General features: G+C 26.7%; 1 protein-coding gene across 4 annotated transcripts in view; it reads right to left on the reverse strand.

Moving 5' to 3' along the window:
* Positions 1-19,272, reverse strand: part of LOC136975569 (CLIP-associating protein 1-like) — a 171,677-nt gene that overhangs the window by 32,005 nt on the left and 120,400 nt on the right. For all 4 annotated transcript variants that reach the window (XM_067270655.1, XM_067270656.1, XM_067270654.1 and 1 more), the window contains 5 exons: positions 17,272-17,417; positions 15,264-15,399; positions 15,057-15,127; positions 14,841-14,978; positions 5,934-6,128 (listed from right to left, as the gene is read on the reverse strand). In XM_067270655.1, coding sequence (XP_067126756.1) covers positions 5,934-6,128; positions 14,841-14,978; positions 15,057-15,127; positions 15,264-15,399; positions 17,272-17,417 — 686 coding nt within the window. The remainder of the gene's footprint in view (positions 1-5,933; positions 6,129-14,840; positions 14,979-15,056; positions 15,128-15,263; positions 15,400-17,271; positions 17,418-19,272) is intronic.

Here is a 19,272-nt window from a genome sequence, read left to right on the forward strand (position 1 = left end):
CAGCTTGACTCATTGTACCGAGAGCTGAATGGCTAATACATATCAAAGAAATCTCAAAATGTATAGGCGAAGTTCAAGAAGGCATCCAATAATTATATCTTATAAAAATACTCTATATATATAATAGAGTTTTGTGTAATGTGGTTTTTGCTTCCTGTATTACTTTCGGAGAATTTACCAACTATGCTAACCAAAGACTACCTGTGTATTGCTGAATTAAATTATATATATACTTGTAGACGTGTAATAAAGATGAAATACATGGTTTCAAAAAATTTTAATGAAATGTGCTCACGAAAGTTATTAATTACTGATTTCTGCCTTTTTTTTAAAGTTTGCAGTCACTTAGAAATGTTCTCTTTCATACTCTAATACTTTTGCATTCATTAATTGTCATCTACAGGCATGATTACTAAATCCAGAAGCACTAAGATATGAAAGATCTAAACAACTGTAAATTCCAAAAAGCAAAGGTTAGTAACAAGTTTTAAATGAAGGAAATGCTCTCAATTTAGTATAAAGATTATTGCATGTTCAGTTTTAATGCTCAGTTAATTTTCTACTAAGCGGAGATTATTAAAATCGTAACTAACAAGAAAGTAAAATAATTTTTCCCAATTTAAATTTCTGATTACGAAATAAACTTTCTTGAATGGTCTAACATGTCAGTTATATAGAACAACTGTTAATTAATACTTCGATCTCTCGGATACGTCTGGCGGCTTTCTTATCGTAACACAACGTAATCTTTTCCCAATTAAATAATTAACAACTTGTAAAATAAATGTGTTTATTCTACATATAGTGTACATCGTCGTACGAGGGCTACGAATTTCTACGGCAAACAATGCAGGAAATTTAATTACGGTAATCTCGCTACACTGTAACTACTCTAATCGGCAAAACTTGAATCATTACAATTAGATATCGCTAACTGATCATTTATAGGTGTAGAATTGTGTTAAAAATGAAAAACTCTCGACAAAATTCTCTTTAATAAAACAGAAAATTTTAATTTTAACAATTGTTAAAAAAATATAATTATTTTTCAGTTGACATAATTATAGAATTTGTTTAACTTGCAATCAATAATTATAATGACGACAATTCCTTGTTTGAAAAACAAAATGTTAATTAAAATTTTATCCTCTCTTAAGCAATAAATTATATTCTTGCCATCTTGACGTTTTGTTAATTAATCTACTTTCACATGAAAACTTATTAACTTAATTAGCACAAAATATATATATTTTTTTCTTTAAAGGCAATTTCAGCACCTGTTACATCATCTGTAAGGAATAAAAAACAACAACAGGAAATATTTTAAAATTTTATGAAGGAGAAAATTCTACAAACTGGATGATCATTACTCTAGTAATCATATGATAATTTTAATGTTTTCTCAAATTAAATATACATTTATACATAGTTTGATATAATTAAATTATTTTTAACATTATGTTATTATACAAAATTTAATTTTAAAACTTTTAGAGAATGAATTATTATTTTTAGAAATATCTGATAATAGAAAAACAATTTTTCTTTTTACTTGTCTGTTAATATTTAATGGAAAATTTATTAGTATCATTATTTAAAATAGCAAATAATTTTAGAATATTTTAAATACTATGTTAGCATTACGAATTATTAAATTACAGGTGAAAATTCCAGAAAGTCAGATACGATGTTCATATTAATGAGAATATAAAATAATTAAATTATTAGTATAGAGTGTCTTAAAACTTATTGTGCAGTGAGAAATTCCTAAAGACATTGAAGTAATACATATGGCATTACATCAAACCTGAAGTCATATGCAATATTGTACAGTCGACGGGTACCAAATGGATAACTTACAGCTCTCGTATGTAAAATCGTATGTATAACTTCAATGTCATTACAATTTTCTTACTGCACAGTGACTTTTCAGACACCGTATATATAATAACCAAAAACTGAAATCTTTGTAACTGAATATCTAAAAACCAGATTTCTTCAGGCTATATTATGATTAGACTAATTATTGAAAATATGTAATTTGGAGCAAAGATAGACAGGCTGACCACCATTATGTAAATATTAATAATTACATTAATTTTAGAATATTCTCAAAGAAAAGATCAATCCATAGTGAGACTCAAATCTGCAACTTCTGCTTACTAAGCAGATGAATTACCAGTTATGCTGTGTGGCTTTTAGATATTTTATTATAAAAATATCCATTATTATTTAATATAGGTCATTATATGTATGTATATGACTTTTAAAAAGAGATCTAACATTTAATACAAAGTTAAAATTAGCTATATTTGCTGGATATAGTCATTTACTTTTATAACTACTTAAAAGGGGGTTTTCGGACAAATAAATCGAAACGTTACGTCCTTCGAATCAGACATTCACCCGAGTTCAAGAATTATTCAGAAGACGATTTAATTCTCAGATAATTTATTTAAATGCATTTTGGATCCGAATGCTCTCCGATCCCTCTTCAGTAATGCTACAATACACGATAGAGCTTACACAAATATTTCAGACTCTTCAAAATCAATCGCAGGTTACTCCGATCGATTTTGAAAAGTCTGAAATATTCGTGCAGACTCTATTGCAGATTGTAACATTTACTGAAGAGAGATCGGAAAGTATTTGGATCCGAAATGCATTTAAATAAAATATCTGAGAATTAAATCATTTTCTAATTAATTCTTCAAATCGGGTGGACATCAGATTTGAAGGACATAACATTTCAGTTTGTTTGTCTGAAAAACCTCTTCTAAGTGTTTATAAAAGATCTAACATATTTAGGTTCTTCAGTATGCGAGCCTAAGAGTTTAGATAATGAAATAGTTTATAAAGCATGATTTATAACAAAGCAAAACAATTTCCTATTAAATTAATGTATGATGTGAGAGGTGTGTTTCAGACTAAAAAACACTAGGTATAAATTAATTATATTTTATATATATAATACTTAGAAGTGTGTATGATGTGTATAGATGTAGAGTGGTGTATTTTGTCTGTAATTACACATTTAGTTTCAACAATACACAATTTATAAATCCTCTTTTGTAAATATAAACATTTATTTTAAAAAAATTGAATAAGGTAATCTAAACTATTAGAATGACATATATTGAGAATTCATATATTTTTTGGAAATTACATAAAATTATTTCTTGTGTATAATATATTAGTGTACATAAAAATTATATCAAAACTAATTAATTGAAAAAAAAAATTTCCAAAATATAAATACTGATGATACAACTAACATATAATATGGGAATAATCATTCCCATCAAACGACATTAAGTCATAATCTAATTGATTTGATAAAGATAATTTAGGTTTCTTGTAATTATTTCATCAGCAGTTTTTATTCTTTTGCTACTGTATTACAAATAACCTAATCGATTTTGCATCAAAGACAAAGTCATCACTTGAATATTCATCTATTCTGTTGACATTCCGTAAATTTTACAGTAGTAGTACTTCACTAATTTTAATACTCATTATATACAAATATTTAATATTAATTTTCACACACATTTCCTTGATTAAACTGTGGGGAATGAAGAAGCTGTTAAAATAAACATCAGGTTGGAAAGCATGTCAAGCACGTTGAAGTACTGCACTGTATAGGTATAGGGTAATGTAGTTTAGAGCAGCAGGTAAGGAGTTTAACTAAAATTCTACTTCTTTAATTTGTCTAGAGTTGAACACCACTTTCTATTCCAAGGTTTACAGAAACATATTTTGAAATAAATGTTGTCAAATATTGAGCTCGGAAAAGTCGCAATATAACATCAGCTGAAGGATAAGTAGGAAAACTCAAATTTGAGTGAAGATGAGTTTGAACCAGACGAGAGATAGTCAAGATCTTGATTCCTACGACATTGAAGCGGATACAAGCAACAACATAATAACCAAACTGAAGAAACTGAATTGATTTAACTGTGAAAATCATAATTACTTCAAATGTTGTAGCTGTAACTCAGCAATCAATATAGTCAATAAATGGTTTAACAGTTTGGAAAAGGACAAGTAATTAAACCCCAGCTATGTGAAATAAAAACCCCCCTAGATTTTTAAAAAACTTCAAAGAAAGCATATTTTAAAAATAAATGCCTCCAGGGTTTAATTGAAGGGTTAGATTTACCTTAGGTAGCCAAAATGGCAGTTGTCTCTGATTCCAGCAAACAGAAGAAGGGAAACAGTGGGAATGCACATTCTAATCTAGCCTAACCTATTCTAATAATTATGGTAATTTATTAGAATAGGTTAGGTTAGTTAGAACGTGCATCCCCACTGTTTCCCTTCTTCTGTTTGCTGGAATCAGACATCCACCATTTTGGCTACCTAAGGTAAATTTAACGAATTGAAAAAATACAGTAATAGTGGTATCTTATTGTAAAACTAAACAAAACTATTTAATATGTAAAATATTAATATAAAATTGTGCTAATAACAGAAAAATAACACAATTTTCTACATAACTATCATTTAATCTTCAAAGTCAAAGCAAAAATATAGAAAGGCAATAGAAATTATTGTACAATATTATCATTACGAATAAATGTTATGTAGTTAACTGCATCAACATCATACTGAGAATATTTTCTTAACTTATTTAGACAAAGAAGCAATAACTCAACATAAATCTAACAGTGTTTTCTACTTCTGTATAAGGAATCTGAATTCTGAAATATCTAACACAGGGTAACACATTTTTGAATAAATTCGCTTAAGTCATTGAAACATGAAACCATGTTCAAAAAATTCAAAAATATTTAATTTCTTTTTAACTCAATGAAATGGCAATAAAAAGCTAACCCTCATTTTAGCTGAAAGAGTTAATTTGTATTCTTTATCATCATCATCATCATCATCAATCAATATTCGTGATAACAATTGGTTTATTTTATTATTTTCGAAGGTTTTATCCTTAACAGAAAATTATAATTATATTAAATATTTCAATAATTTGAAATAAAATGCAATAATGATTACAATATTTTGTTACATTTTAAAATAAAGTTATGCAAAGAAATTTAATAACGATAACTTAAATTACATTAAGAATATTCTTAATTATAAAACAAAAATACAAAATACATGTACGATTTTTTGTTTTAATGTTTCGTATTTCAAACAGATAAAAAGTGTACATCATTTTTTAACTAATCAACTATATAATAATACATTTACAATCCTTTCGTACATCATTTTATATTAACAACCAGACGGATAATGATATTTTTTGTTCACATAATCTATTGGATTTCATTCAAATAAATGATTCGTATACATATGATTCTTCATTTATAATAGTTAAAAACAGAAAACATCATAACTAGTTCATCAAAACGTTGGAAAAAAACCTGAATTAATTAATACATTCTCCAGGTATATCCGAATCGAGATTACGGATGATAATCAACACACGAACTTACGAAATTATAAGGATTAGAAATGTCAACTTTTTAAATAAATCTAATATTTTACAATAAAAATTAACTGAAATCCAACTTCCAATTTAATAAAATATAATTTTATAGTAACGTTACACTTCACCCGTTATTATAAAATGCATTTTACTTTATTTCAAACATTGACAGAATGCATAATTTAAATGAATTAAAATTTTAATTGTTCTTTTTCATAGAATATGATGCTATTAATTGTTCCATTAAATACTTTGAAATTTCATTAAGAAACTGAACACAGAGACTTTAATCAAAGAATTAATATATTCAAATTCAATTATATCTTTTACAGTATTGAAATTATTTTTTAAATATATTTAGTAATTAAATAAGACTCTCGTAACTTTTATATATAACAAACTTTAAAATTTTTATAGCAATGTGACCAATGTGCTAATTTTAAAATGACATTAAATGGTCTTAAAAAAAAATTAGAAAATTTACCTGAGATTTTCAACAGATCCTCCATGACACGAGACACTTGATCTAAGGGGTCTACCAGAGCTATTCAAACTACTGTTACTAGATGAATTACTCATTGATAATTCACCCTGTAACATTCGTTGTTTACTGGTATCTAAAGAATTTAATAAACTATCTGCTTGATCCTTAAAATGGTCTGCAAAACCCCAAAACGCTCTGTAAAATACATAAAATATTGTTAATAACATATATAATAATTAAATATTTTTTTAACTTCAAAATGAAATAAAATTATTATTTATTATTAATTATTATTATATTATTTCCTTCTGAAAGCTGACTGTATGTATAAAGATTGTAGTGTGGTGATAATAACATGATTTAGAATACTGATGAAATTCTGATATTTTTCTGTTTATTATATTTTTACAAATAAAATAATCAAAACATCAAAAAAAAGTAGTTGCATTAAACTACAAGATATGTATCAAATTGTTTGTTTAAAGTAAAAAACTGCTGGAAAATATTGTACTTTTCTGACATAACAGTAAGATTTATTATCTGTCTAACATTAACATATATATATATATATATACTGGGAAGTACTGTTTATCTTGAAGAGAAGAATTTTAATCTGAAAATCTCAGGTAATATTCCTTCAATTACTTGGAATCCTTCATTTTATTTATTGTCTAATATAAATTATAAATTCAAATCACTATTTATTCAACTTTCTTTAAATAAATATACAATTACTCTAAACGGCAAAAGAATTAACGTATCAAATAATGCTAAATGTTCATTCCGTAAAACGATGGTAACAATGATAGTCAATCACTTCTTCACGAGTTGTGATTCTCTTTGTGAAATAAGATCCAATATTTTTGGGATTGATTACAATTATACTAATTTATTGGAAGAATCTTCCACCATGACCATGCTATATAAATTGTACATTCACTAAAACTATTGTAACGACATTTTTATTTACCCCTTTGTAAAAGCAATTTGCTAAATCAATAAACTTATTTATTTACTTAAATTATTATTATTGAATGAAATTATCACTGTGCATAAATAACATGAAACAAACTTCTATGCTTCTATGGGATGCAGTTTCTCTTTCATCAAAAAGCTTTATCTTCTTTTAATTAATATTGTAGACACAGTAGATCACATTGTACACATTAGATTGTGTACAATATTATTCATCTTTAAATACTGTACACAATCAGATGCAAGATAATCAAATCAAACTGTCTTTCCTAGTATCAAGTGAGAATGGCTAAACAAGATTCTAAGAAATTTTGCTCATATATTCAGGATAGTCCTATAAAAAATATATGGTAAATCTTATTTCTAAAATCATTCTATTTTATAAGCTTTGATAGAATTATAATATTCTTTGCAAGAATAAATAGTTCTGCTTCTTATCAGGTCTTCAGCATGAATAGGAAGTTTTGCTTGGAGGCCAGTGGGTGAAGTCAACAGTGAAATTCAAATACAATAGCCTAAATTTGTGGTCATTAATGGACAAAATTTTGTCTTGAAATAAGACAATGATACCACAGAATATATTTCTAGGAAAGACTAATGAATTGATGCATTTACTATAAAATTTCAATTAAAAAAAAATCTCAGAAAATACCAAACTACTACTACTCAAATCCAATTTAATTAACTAATGCCAAAGGATCAGCTGAATTAATTTGTATTAGGACTATTATAAATATAGTAAATTAACTTTATAATTAAAATTATAAAAATTAATATGAGACAATGACATATCTGTCTATCTCCAGTCAGATTAATTAGTAACTAATCATTAACACAGACCAATAATTCAGCTGATCTTTTGGTGCAAATACCAGAATTAAAAAACTATAATTTTGAAATTTTCATTGCAAATTTGATTTAGAACTACAAAGAAAAACTATTAGCTGAAACTTCAGTTCTAGCACCTATCAGCTGCCATTATTTTTCAAGCACGAAGCATGTGGATTCAATTTTATCGCCAATTGATTCAGCAATGTGACTCTGAAAGATCCAACAGATTCAATTTCTCTCTGAATAATAGCATTGCATCAAGGGATTAGTGATATGTCATAGATTTGTTCAACTAACCAAACATGTGCATATTGCAATTTCAGACATACATTAACTTTACTTAATATATATATATATATATTTTCCCAAGCAAAATCAGGCACATCAACTGTAATTGAATATAATGCTGAATAGTTAAGCAGAATACTTGTCTGCTACAATTATGTAAGATTTATGATAATTTGCTGTTCAACTTAAATGACAGTTACCATCACTGATATTATTGTCACTCAAGAGAATTAACAGGGATGGGGAGTCAGTGTAAAAATACACAACTCGGTATTTTTTTAAAAATCGACTCTGACTCTCCATCGCTGACTTTTAAACTTTTTAAATATATGGCCAAAAAATAGAATTAGGCAGCATTACTGATTAAATGGAATATTATCTTTAAGTAGCTCTAAAATATAATTCCCATAAACATTATTTTTCTTTGTTATTTATATAAACTAATAATCATCTGAACATCAGCCAAATTAATCAGGTATAAATTATGCTACAAATATTAATTAGAAATTACAAAATTAAAAATATTCAGCCCAATCAATTTGGCTGATGATTGGATGATTATTAATACATCAGGTTCTTGAGATATATATATATATATATAAATTAATTCTATAAGGAAGAAATTGTACTATCTTTTGGCATTAGATTTATTTACTTGATAAATACACACAATTACTTTCGACATTTCAAATTTAACTATTCATTAAGGGTAAAAAAATATTATTAATTTCATTAATTGGTGTCAGCATCCATGTTTCAGTCAATCCCAAAATATCTGAATTGTCACTCAATTGCAGAAATTCATTACTTACTATTTTAATTTTTAAACCCTGACAGTTCCAATTGATTATATTTAAGTTTAATTTTTCCAAGAAATTTTTATAATTTTTTTATTTTATTTCTTTTCATGTTGACTTATGTTATTAAACTTTTCAAGGAGGTATATGAAAAGTTTAATAATATTTTGAAGGGGCAATATAGAAAGTTCAACAACAATAAAGTTTAAAAAAAATATTATTATGTTCACTTGATGTAAAGAGTTTTTTTAAAAATCATTATTCAAATTTTATATATTTTTCATCACTTGAAGATGACATTTCGAAATGTCAAAAGTACTTGCATGTATCTAATTCATGAAGTAAATAAATCTAATGCCGAAAGACTACAATTTATTCCTTATACTATATTTGGCATTTTATGTGATTATATCGATTTTTATAAATTAACTCCATATACACCTAAACCCAGTAATGAAAACAATTTAATAACTGAACTAATGTTTTCAATCTTATATAATAAACTTTATAATATAAACAACAAATATAAAAGCAATACATCCAGTTTTTGCAGTAATTAATGTATTTATATAAAGTTTGTTTCATTATAAATAAATATTAATATAGTATATGTTGTAATTTGTTACCATTATTTAAAGTAATCATTAAGGCTGACAAATGATTAAACAAATATTCAATAGTTTAAATAGTATTACAAAACCATTATGTATGTAATAATTATGTTATTTAACTTTGATAGAAACAATTATAAAAGTGAACGTATTTTCCTGTAGTTTACTGTTTGCAATAAAAAACTCTCCCTTCTATAAAGCAAAGATAAATGTACTTATTTAAATTTGATACATCAAAGCATATAAAGGTTTAAATAGTAGTTAATAAAGATTTGTTGGAAACATTAATAATTTAAATTAAAAATAGTTTGTTTTCAAAGACTATTTTTTATCTAAATTAAAATATTGCTGTTAAATTAGTATCTAACTTCCTACTATAATAATCTTTAATATCCTATCCATCACAATATCCAAATAAAATAATCCCAGTACTATATATTTTTCAATGTTAATTTGTAAACATTCAAAAAGTTGCTTTAGTAGAAGTATAAAATAGAAAATGACTGCATTCTCAGCACTTGCTGTTTGTTTTAATGATACTGTGTATAGTTTAATGACTTAACAATAAGCTTGTATCATTGTACTGAAATTTTGTGGTATGTTTCCTTATAGTAAGTTTACTACCTGTTTACTTGTACTTTTATTACCTATTGTTGTTCTGTTTTTCTACAGTAATATTTTAATTTAAAATGCATTGTCTCTTATTTAGAATTTTCTTCACTATGAAGAAAATTTCGAAACAATTCCTAGCAAAAGATACTAGACTTATTCATTACATCACTACTTACAAACATACAGTGGAACCTCGCTTAACGAGCACCTCGCACAACGAATATTTCGGATAACAAGCAAAACAAATTGTAAAAATTTGCCTCGCTTAACGAGTGATGAGGAGAGGGGAAGTCCCAAATTGTGTGCATGCAGCATGCTCCATCAGTCTGTGTTTAGCACGCGTTCCGCTAGCATCTTAGTGTCGCAAGTGATCACATTTTTCCAAACTTGTATTCACACATATTACTTATAAACATCAACAATCATAGCCCATTATATAATAAACAGCTAAATGATATGCCAAATTCTTGGTTCATTAAATTTAATGACCAATTCCAAATTAAATTTTAGAAATGTCTGAATTAAAAATTAACTATTTATAATTATTAAATTTAATACGAGATGGAAACATAACTACCTACCTCTAGTCAAATTAATTAATTTCTAATATTTAATTATAGCCTTTACATAACCCAAGAATTTGGCATACCATTTGGAATGTTTATCAAACATATTAGCTACGATTTTTTTTTGTTTCTGCAAATCGAATTCTCATTCCAGGATAATTCATTCCATGCTAGAAGAAAAGGTGATGATGATTCGCAATCCTTAACAGTGTATATTGTATAATTTTTTTTGAATAAACATTATACATAAAACATATGAGCATTTTTTCGGCGTGGAACGCATTATCGTATTTTACATTAATTTCTATGGGAAAAATCGTTTCGCTTAACGAGTGTTTCGCATTACGAGTAAGATTCTGGAATGAAGTATGCTGGTTAAGTGAGGTTCCACTGTATCCTTTAATATCATTATGTATTTGTTGAAGTTTGTAATGCTCAATAGCATGCTAAAAATGAGTTTATATGTAAATAGATATTTTTTAAATGTTTTAGTGTTATTTGAAGAGATTGGGTGGGGTTATTCAAATAAATTATTTACTAGTACTTTCTATTATTAGTAGTAGTACTTCTATTATTATTCTATTATTACTTTTAGTAGTACTTTTTATTATTTAACAGAAAGTACTACTAAATATCTGAATTCCTGATATTTAATGTATTCCTGAAAACAATTCAGAATCAGATTATGGTATGCTAAATAATAAAATTTTATCATGTTCAATATTTACTGATTTTTTTTATATTATCTATTTATTTGATTGTTGTTATTAACTTTTTATTGTAAAATTTTTGTGTTAATTCATGTTTAAATTAAATATGCATAAAATAAAGATTAAATATACATACTAAAAAACAAAAGAAATAAAGTAATCTTTTCTAATATAAATTTGTTAAAAAACATCAAAAACATTTTTAAAAATTTTTGTTAATTTTTAGACTTTTGCTGTCTGTCATCTTAAATTCGCTACACTATACAAGAAAAGAATACTAATGAAATGAAATTTGAAAACATTCATATAAAAAATCTGTATGTATATTATATATATATATATACATACATACAGATTTTTATATGAATGTGTATATATATATATATATATATATATATATATATATTAATAGCAAAATGTTCCATTCCCACCAAAACTGAAACCAACACCTCACAAAGAAGCAGCATGTAAGTAGGTCCCACTGAGTCCCAGGTGGGGGTCTACAATTCATTCCTCGAAAGGACAACCCGTTAACTTCCTCTGTGGGCTTGGCATGAATTGATGGGAAAGGTTAACAAAGAGAAAGGAAGATCTTTATGTAGGGATAGAAAACACAAAAAAGACTTTACTTTTACTCAGACTTGGAGTTGAAGAGATGGCTATTTGTTTGCTCCCATCCTTTAAGTTTGATTTTTGAATAGCAAACTTTGGTTATATACACAATACAGATACAGTTTTAGTTTTTATATCTGTATGTATGTGTGTGTGTATATGTATATATATATATATATATATATATTCATATATACCTATACAGATATATAAAAACAAACTAAACCTGTATTGGACAGTGACAGAACATTTTGCCTTTATTATATACATAGTGTTTTTTTTTTAAACTGACGGTACTCAGAGACATCTGTAGAGCAATCTAACATCCGGACTGTCGCCAAATTTGGGAGAGTGACTAAAGATGACATGGGAAAGAGATTCCGTGAAGAAAACATAGTAGTACCCAAATTCGCCGGTAGGAGTGAATTTGGCACTGTTGTAGCAAAACAGCTAAGAATTTGTTGACCGTTGCTGGTAGTTAGCAGCGCCTGGAAAGTGGCACGACAATTGGAAATGACGCCTTTGACGGTATGGCAAGTTCTGCGAAAAATTCTCAAGTTCTATCCATACAAAATAAGCCACCTGCAAGAATTAAAACCAAATGACCATGCTACACAGTTGACATTTGCTCTGACATTTCTTGCTGTTTCACTGCAACAGCACCAAATTCACCCCTACCGGCGAATTTGGGGACTACTTTTTTCTTTGCGGAATCTCTTTCCCATGTCATCCTTAATCACTCTCCCAAATTTGGTGACAGTCTGGCTGTTAGATTGCTCTACAAATGTCTCTGAGTACAGTCAGTTTAAAAAAAAACACCCTGTATATTAAAGGCAAAATGTTCCATCACAAGTACACAAGTAAGATAAATTTGAAAATTAATTTTATTTACAATTTGTAAATCTTAAAACAACTTTTGAACAGCTTTTAAAAAAATTTTAATTTTCAATTGATTTAATTTTAATTAGTTTTAATTTTATTTTTGATTTCGGCTTCAGTGTGAAGGCCAGAGTTTTAATTATTTTATTATTTCTAAATTTAATTATTATTTTTAGTTTTAATTGATTTTTAGGTTTAATTTAGTATTCATTTAGTTTTTATAATTATTCTTAATAATTTTTTTACTTTTATTTATTTAATTTTTCCTGCATTTTTAATCCCTTAATTACAATTTTTTTAATTAATTGCAACTCTTTTCTTTTGTGACATAACTATAGGAATTGCTTCAGCTTTGTTTCACACAAAAGATAATCAAATTTAAATTCATTTTGATATTTCTAGTAATTTCATTCATTTTTATTTTATAAATTTGTCTGCTTTTTTTAAAAATTTTTTATAATTTTAATTTCAAGTGAGTTAACATTAATTAACTATCGGGTTACCTAGTTCTGTTTAAAATAATGTATAATACAAGTAGCAAACAATGGCTCTAATAACATGAGGAGTCGTGTGTTTAATAGAAATTGTAAGAAAATATATTAGTGTACAAAATACTGAGTTTGCTTAAAATCAATTGATTAAATACAGACCTTTTGATGTCCATAATTAATCAATTGATCTTAAACAAAAATTAGTATTTAATAATTCTGTTTTGTTAATTATATATTGCACAAACTAAAAATAATTTAACATTTTCCTATTGGGATATTGAAAAGAAAATTTGAAATAAGGATTTTTACTTACAAGTTTGAAATTAATAATTTTGCAAAAGATTTTTTTTCCCAAAAATATTGAATAAATTTCTGTTTTTGTCCATGTCTGTTTATGTACTTTTGTGAAAGTCCGAACTGATCGATGAAAACAAATTTTAAATTTTTTCGATATTATTTTATTATTTTCCCTCAATTTTCGAATTTTGTTAAAAATTAGACCGGAGGACTACCTAAGCCGGAGGATGACTGTATTTCCTTCTCCCCAAAGTCGTTTCCTCTCCCTGAGGAACTTGGGATTGAGTCAAAGGGAACTAAAGGCTAAATTCCACCATTGGCCAAAATAAATAACATGATCAAAGGGGAGACGCGAGAACAAAGAGGTCATTCGATCATCAGTCAGGACCCGAAATCAGGGAATCCCAGCTCATCTATCGTCGCCTGCTCCAAGCCACCGCCGAAGTACTGTCGAGACGTCCCGCCTCCTCCGACAATCCACTCCTCGAGTCGAACTATTCCCATGGACCCTTCAGGCACCCCACTGACGAGGTATGACGACCAACTTTACGTAAGCTCCCTCTCAGGATCCCCCATATTAGGTTATGCCCATCTTCATATTATAATTGTAATCGTCTTCTTTGTTAATTAATAAATTTTGTTTTATTGTTTAAATGGTGTTGTTTATTCAGATATCACAACTGCTTTATCAACGACCTACTTGCCTCCTCCCACTCGACCTAACAAACAATTAAGCCCAACACCTCAGGACCATTAAACTCCAGACCGGAAACTGCCATCCTTGACAGTGGGCAGGTCTCACCGACCTGTTAGCCGAGAAAAAGGAGGTACGATGTCGTCCTACCTCCCAGTACCAACACTTTGCTGTAACTCAATATTCATCGTTACTTGTCAATACCCCAACAGCTTTATATTTACCATTTACTGCAAATATTTCAATTTTTAATCATATCTTCTCCAATGCTGATCTATTGCTGGTATTACATATAGTCATGCGGTTATGAATTTAACACTTTTAATTTTAACACTTTATAACAAAAAGTACCACTTATTTGGTATTTTTTGTTATAAAAAATACAATGCAAGTAACCACTCAGACAGATAAAAATTCCTATGTATACTTTATGCTAATTTTAATCAGGAGATTTCTGTCAATTATACATTAACAAATTTAATTTTTTTAACACCTAACCTTACTGAGACAAAATAAAATTAATTAAAAAATAAATAAGTCATACTTTCTGGAAAAAGCTCTTGCTTCTGGATCGGCATCACTAATACCTTTCTTAATAGCATCTTGTATATTTGCTACATGTTTTTCTAGCGTATGAGTAGGCCATGTGTGTAATAACTGGTCAAGAAATTCATAACATATTCTAAAAGAAAAAAATTTTTTTATATTTTTGAAAGTCATTAATGTAAATACTTTTATCAATTAAGTTTTCAATACTTACCTCCTAATTTCTTTTGATCTGGATGTCATGTTATAAGTTATTATAGGAATTAACCTACTCACATGAGTATGCTGTAAAAGAGATTTAATAATTAAGTATGTAAATTTCAATATTTGTAATTGAATATTACAAAAATGATTATGTTTTTATTAAATTAAAAACACAAACCATAAAATAATCATTTAAATTTAAAAAGTAAAAAATCACCTGAATAATAAAACGTATGGCAACAATTCCAGATGAGGACATTATCTTGACACTATTTGGAATCAAATTTATTAGACTAGGCAGAAGTACTTCAGAAAAATGATCTAATCTTGGTCCAAGCTGCTGTGATAAATACCTAAAAATATAAAACATTTTGATTAAATTTTAATCCAAATAAAACAGTAATTTATAAAGTTAACACCACCATAGTCAAGGCTATCTTTTAAAAATTCAAAAGAATTTTGAAGCTAAAAAAGCCACAGAATTCTTTAATAATGATGATGATAATATCTTTAGACATACAAAAGTAAACTCTTAATCTTTTATGAGAGAATAATTAAAAATTAATAAAAATGCATGTCTACTATATTTAAAATTCAAAACATTTTTCTTTAAAATATGAAAACAAGTGTTATTACTAAATGGTCTATTTAAAAAAACAAACTCATAAAACAAAGTATTTTCCTCAATTACATGATTTTATTAAAATATAGAATGTATTTCTCAATATTTTACTGTTTTGTCCAGTTTCTCGTTAATTTGTTTAATTAATTATTATTCTCTTCTTATTTCTTTAATATACAGATTATAGTTAATATCATTTATTTATTTATTTCATTAAATTTACAGGAAAAGTCTGGTTAGACATTTGATTTCCACCCCCTATAAAAATGTATCTTAAAAACAAATAACTAACCCTAAAACAAAAAAAAATAAATAAATCTTAAAAGAGATACAATGCTTTTTTACATTTCATTTTAAAATTGGGAAAGTCGAGATATAAAAATTTATCAAAATTATTAAGGTTCTGCAATATACAGTAAAAGAAAGGATATTTGGATATATTTAGGTGAAAAAAAGGGGTAAAAATGAAAGATGAGCAAAGTTTTCTTGATGAAATTTGGAGTTAAAGCCAATGTTGATAGATAAACTCATTAAAATATTTTTAATATATTAACCAGTCAAAATATTTAATTCTCTCAAAGAAAGATGGAAACCCAAATAAATTCTAGCAATATTAGTGTCAATAGTGAAAAGCATGTTACACATTTTGTTAAATGTGAGGTATATCTTATTAGTAGCAGAAGTAATCTTGTGTAAAAGAGAAGGTGCATCCATTGCCACAGATGGGAAATCCATAATCAATACAAGGTTGAAAATTAGCATTAAAAAATGGTCCGCAATGCTCTTTTATTAAAGGTGGGCTTACAAAACCACCATAAAATTCCATGTCTGATAGCCGGAGATTTAACTAGTTTATCAATATGATTTTTAAAAGTAAGTTTGGTGTCAAAAACAATGCCCAAATCACTAATGGAGAATTATGTATCAAAACATAACACAAGACTGTTTTTCCTGTATTGATTTTCAGGTTAGCAGATTTAAACATATTTATTAATAAACAGATATCTGTTTATTAATACAGATGGATCAGAACAAAATAATTTTATATCATCGGTGTAAGCTACAATATAAAATTTAAGTTGGCAGAGAAGATGGTTTAAATATAGTAAAAAGAAAAGGCCACTAAAAATGAATCCTTGTTGAATACCACATACTGGAACAAAGTCAAAGAAAGCATAATCACCTATTTTAATTTTATAAGTTCTTAATAGGAAATAATTGCTGAACCAAGAATGAAGCGCAAGATCAATATCATATTCACGCAGTATTTTAAGAAAGATATTAGGTAATACAGAATTGAATGCACTGCTTATATCAATATATACTATGTAACATAACTGTCTTACATAATTAATGATTTCAAAAATAAGCAAAGTTTGTAATAAGTTTGTAATCATAATGAAATTAAAATAATAAGTTAATCATTTTTATTGTAAAGAAGTTCTGTGATTAAGAAAATGTTGTTAAAACCCTTTCCATTTATTATCATGAAAATTAATTACTGAGAGAAGTAATTCCAGCCAACAAAACTAGACATTTTTAACTAATGATAATTAATGATAAAAACAATGATAATTAAATTAGAACAAAATTATATACTTACGCTATAGTAATACATGCTTCTCTTACAATTTGAGAACGCAAATCTTTTACGGATAATTGGAATGGAATTTCTAACTGACGAATACTTTGATATACTTCATCATAGTCGGATGCACCAGCAATTAATACACTTCTTAATCGTTTCATCTAAAATAAGAAAAACCTTATATATAAAATGATTCAAAAGATATTTTAAAACAAATATCCTTTTTACTTATGCATAAATTAAAGACAATATCTGAACTAAATTCTGTCTGTAATTGATATTTAAACTGAAAAAAAAAATTAACCCAAATTTTTTACATAAATTGTTCATCCATACAAATAAGTATTTACATGGATTTGTACTTTCTTGTATCATTTTATCCATAAACTTTGTGTCGACTTTTATATTAATTTTTGAAATTACTGAATATAATAATTATACTTTGAAACAAAGCATTACTTTTATTTTATCATAGAATTATTTTTAAAAATTTATCTAAATACTATTTGTAAATATCAATTATCCCTTTCAAAACTAATCAACTTTGCTTATTGTAATCACTCTGGTACTTGCTTAAAGGGATAATGATAACTTATAACTTTAAGCAGAGTAAGTAAATAGCACTGCAATGAGAAGAAATTCATTGACTAACATAAAAGACATGTAAAAACAATTTTAAAAATGTACAATTTGAAAAATTTATTATTATTATTAATTAATATATAATTCATCCACTGTTGTTTGTTACCAACTTTAATACCAGCTTATATAAGCAGCTTCATAATACCAATTATATAAACTATTATATTCCAAGCAATTAATGTTTAAAGCACTGGTTAAGACTAATAACAGTTGCATGTTATCAGCCACGTGTTCAGGCAAATAGCATGTAAGAGCTTAAAGTATTTTTACCTGATAATGTTTGCTTATTGCAATTAGAAATCAGCTAAGTTTTTATAATATGTTTTAACTTGAATGTTTTAAGAGATCCTAACTTTAATAGTATGTGTTTAACAGTATTATCATGGATAATACTATTAAACATATACTAAATGTAAAATAGTATTAAGTATCAGAATAATATTACATATATTAATAATGAAATAATAGATCTGAATTAAATGTGTAATTAGTTAGCCAAGTTATAGTGCAGTAGTTAATCCAGCTCTGTCAATTGACTATTATGATTTTGGCTTGTTTTATAAACTGCATTTAGCTTTCTTAAAGTTTAAATTTTTGTTAATTTTGAAATACATTATTTTCATTTGTTATCTTCCTATTTCTATGATTATTTTGGATAAACTAATCAAAATATCAGTGCTCTTTGGATCTACAGATCTACTTTCTAAAACTGAAAACAATTATCTTACAAAAAATTTTGGAAAATTTATATTTCTAACATATTCCAATAAATTTTTAAGAAGTCACTCTATTTCAATAAATAACTATGATACACTAAATTGAAATATGTTAATTCAATACATATGACAAAATTCTCATAATTATATACAAAAACTTTACATAAAAATTATTCAAAATTTGCATATTAAGAGCTTACAGTTTTGCTAAACTGAAACATAACTTACAAGACTTCAAATTTATATATACTTAAATAGCTGGCAAAAACTATTAAATATTCATTACTCTGTACTTGAAATCTAGACTTAATTTATTACGAATACTTTAATTAAATAAATTTATCTAAACAATATACAATTGCACTATACAAATTTTAAGTTAACTTAAATTTTCAATATGATTTAATCAAATTGCTACTCAAAATTTGAAAAAAGCGCTGATAAAATTTTATATCTAACTAGCAGACCCGGCCACGCGTTGCTGTGGCTCAAAATGTATCTATTATAAATGTATAACGCCTCCCCCGTGGGGGGAATTTCAAAAAATCCCTTCTTAGTGTACATTCTCTTGACGTACCCTATTAAAACGCAATCAAACACGCATCTAAAATAGTATAATAAAAGTCGAGTTCTTCACAGTAAGCCTTAATCCTGTCCC

The sequence above is a fragment of the Centruroides vittatus genome, unplaced genomic scaffold (genome assembly GCF_030686945.1).
Source record: "Centruroides vittatus isolate TY-2023 unplaced genomic scaffold, ASM3068694v2 contig_375, whole genome shotgun sequence".
NCBI classification, from domain to species: domain Eukaryota; kingdom Metazoa; phylum Arthropoda; class Arachnida; order Scorpiones; family Buthidae; genus Centruroides; species Centruroides vittatus.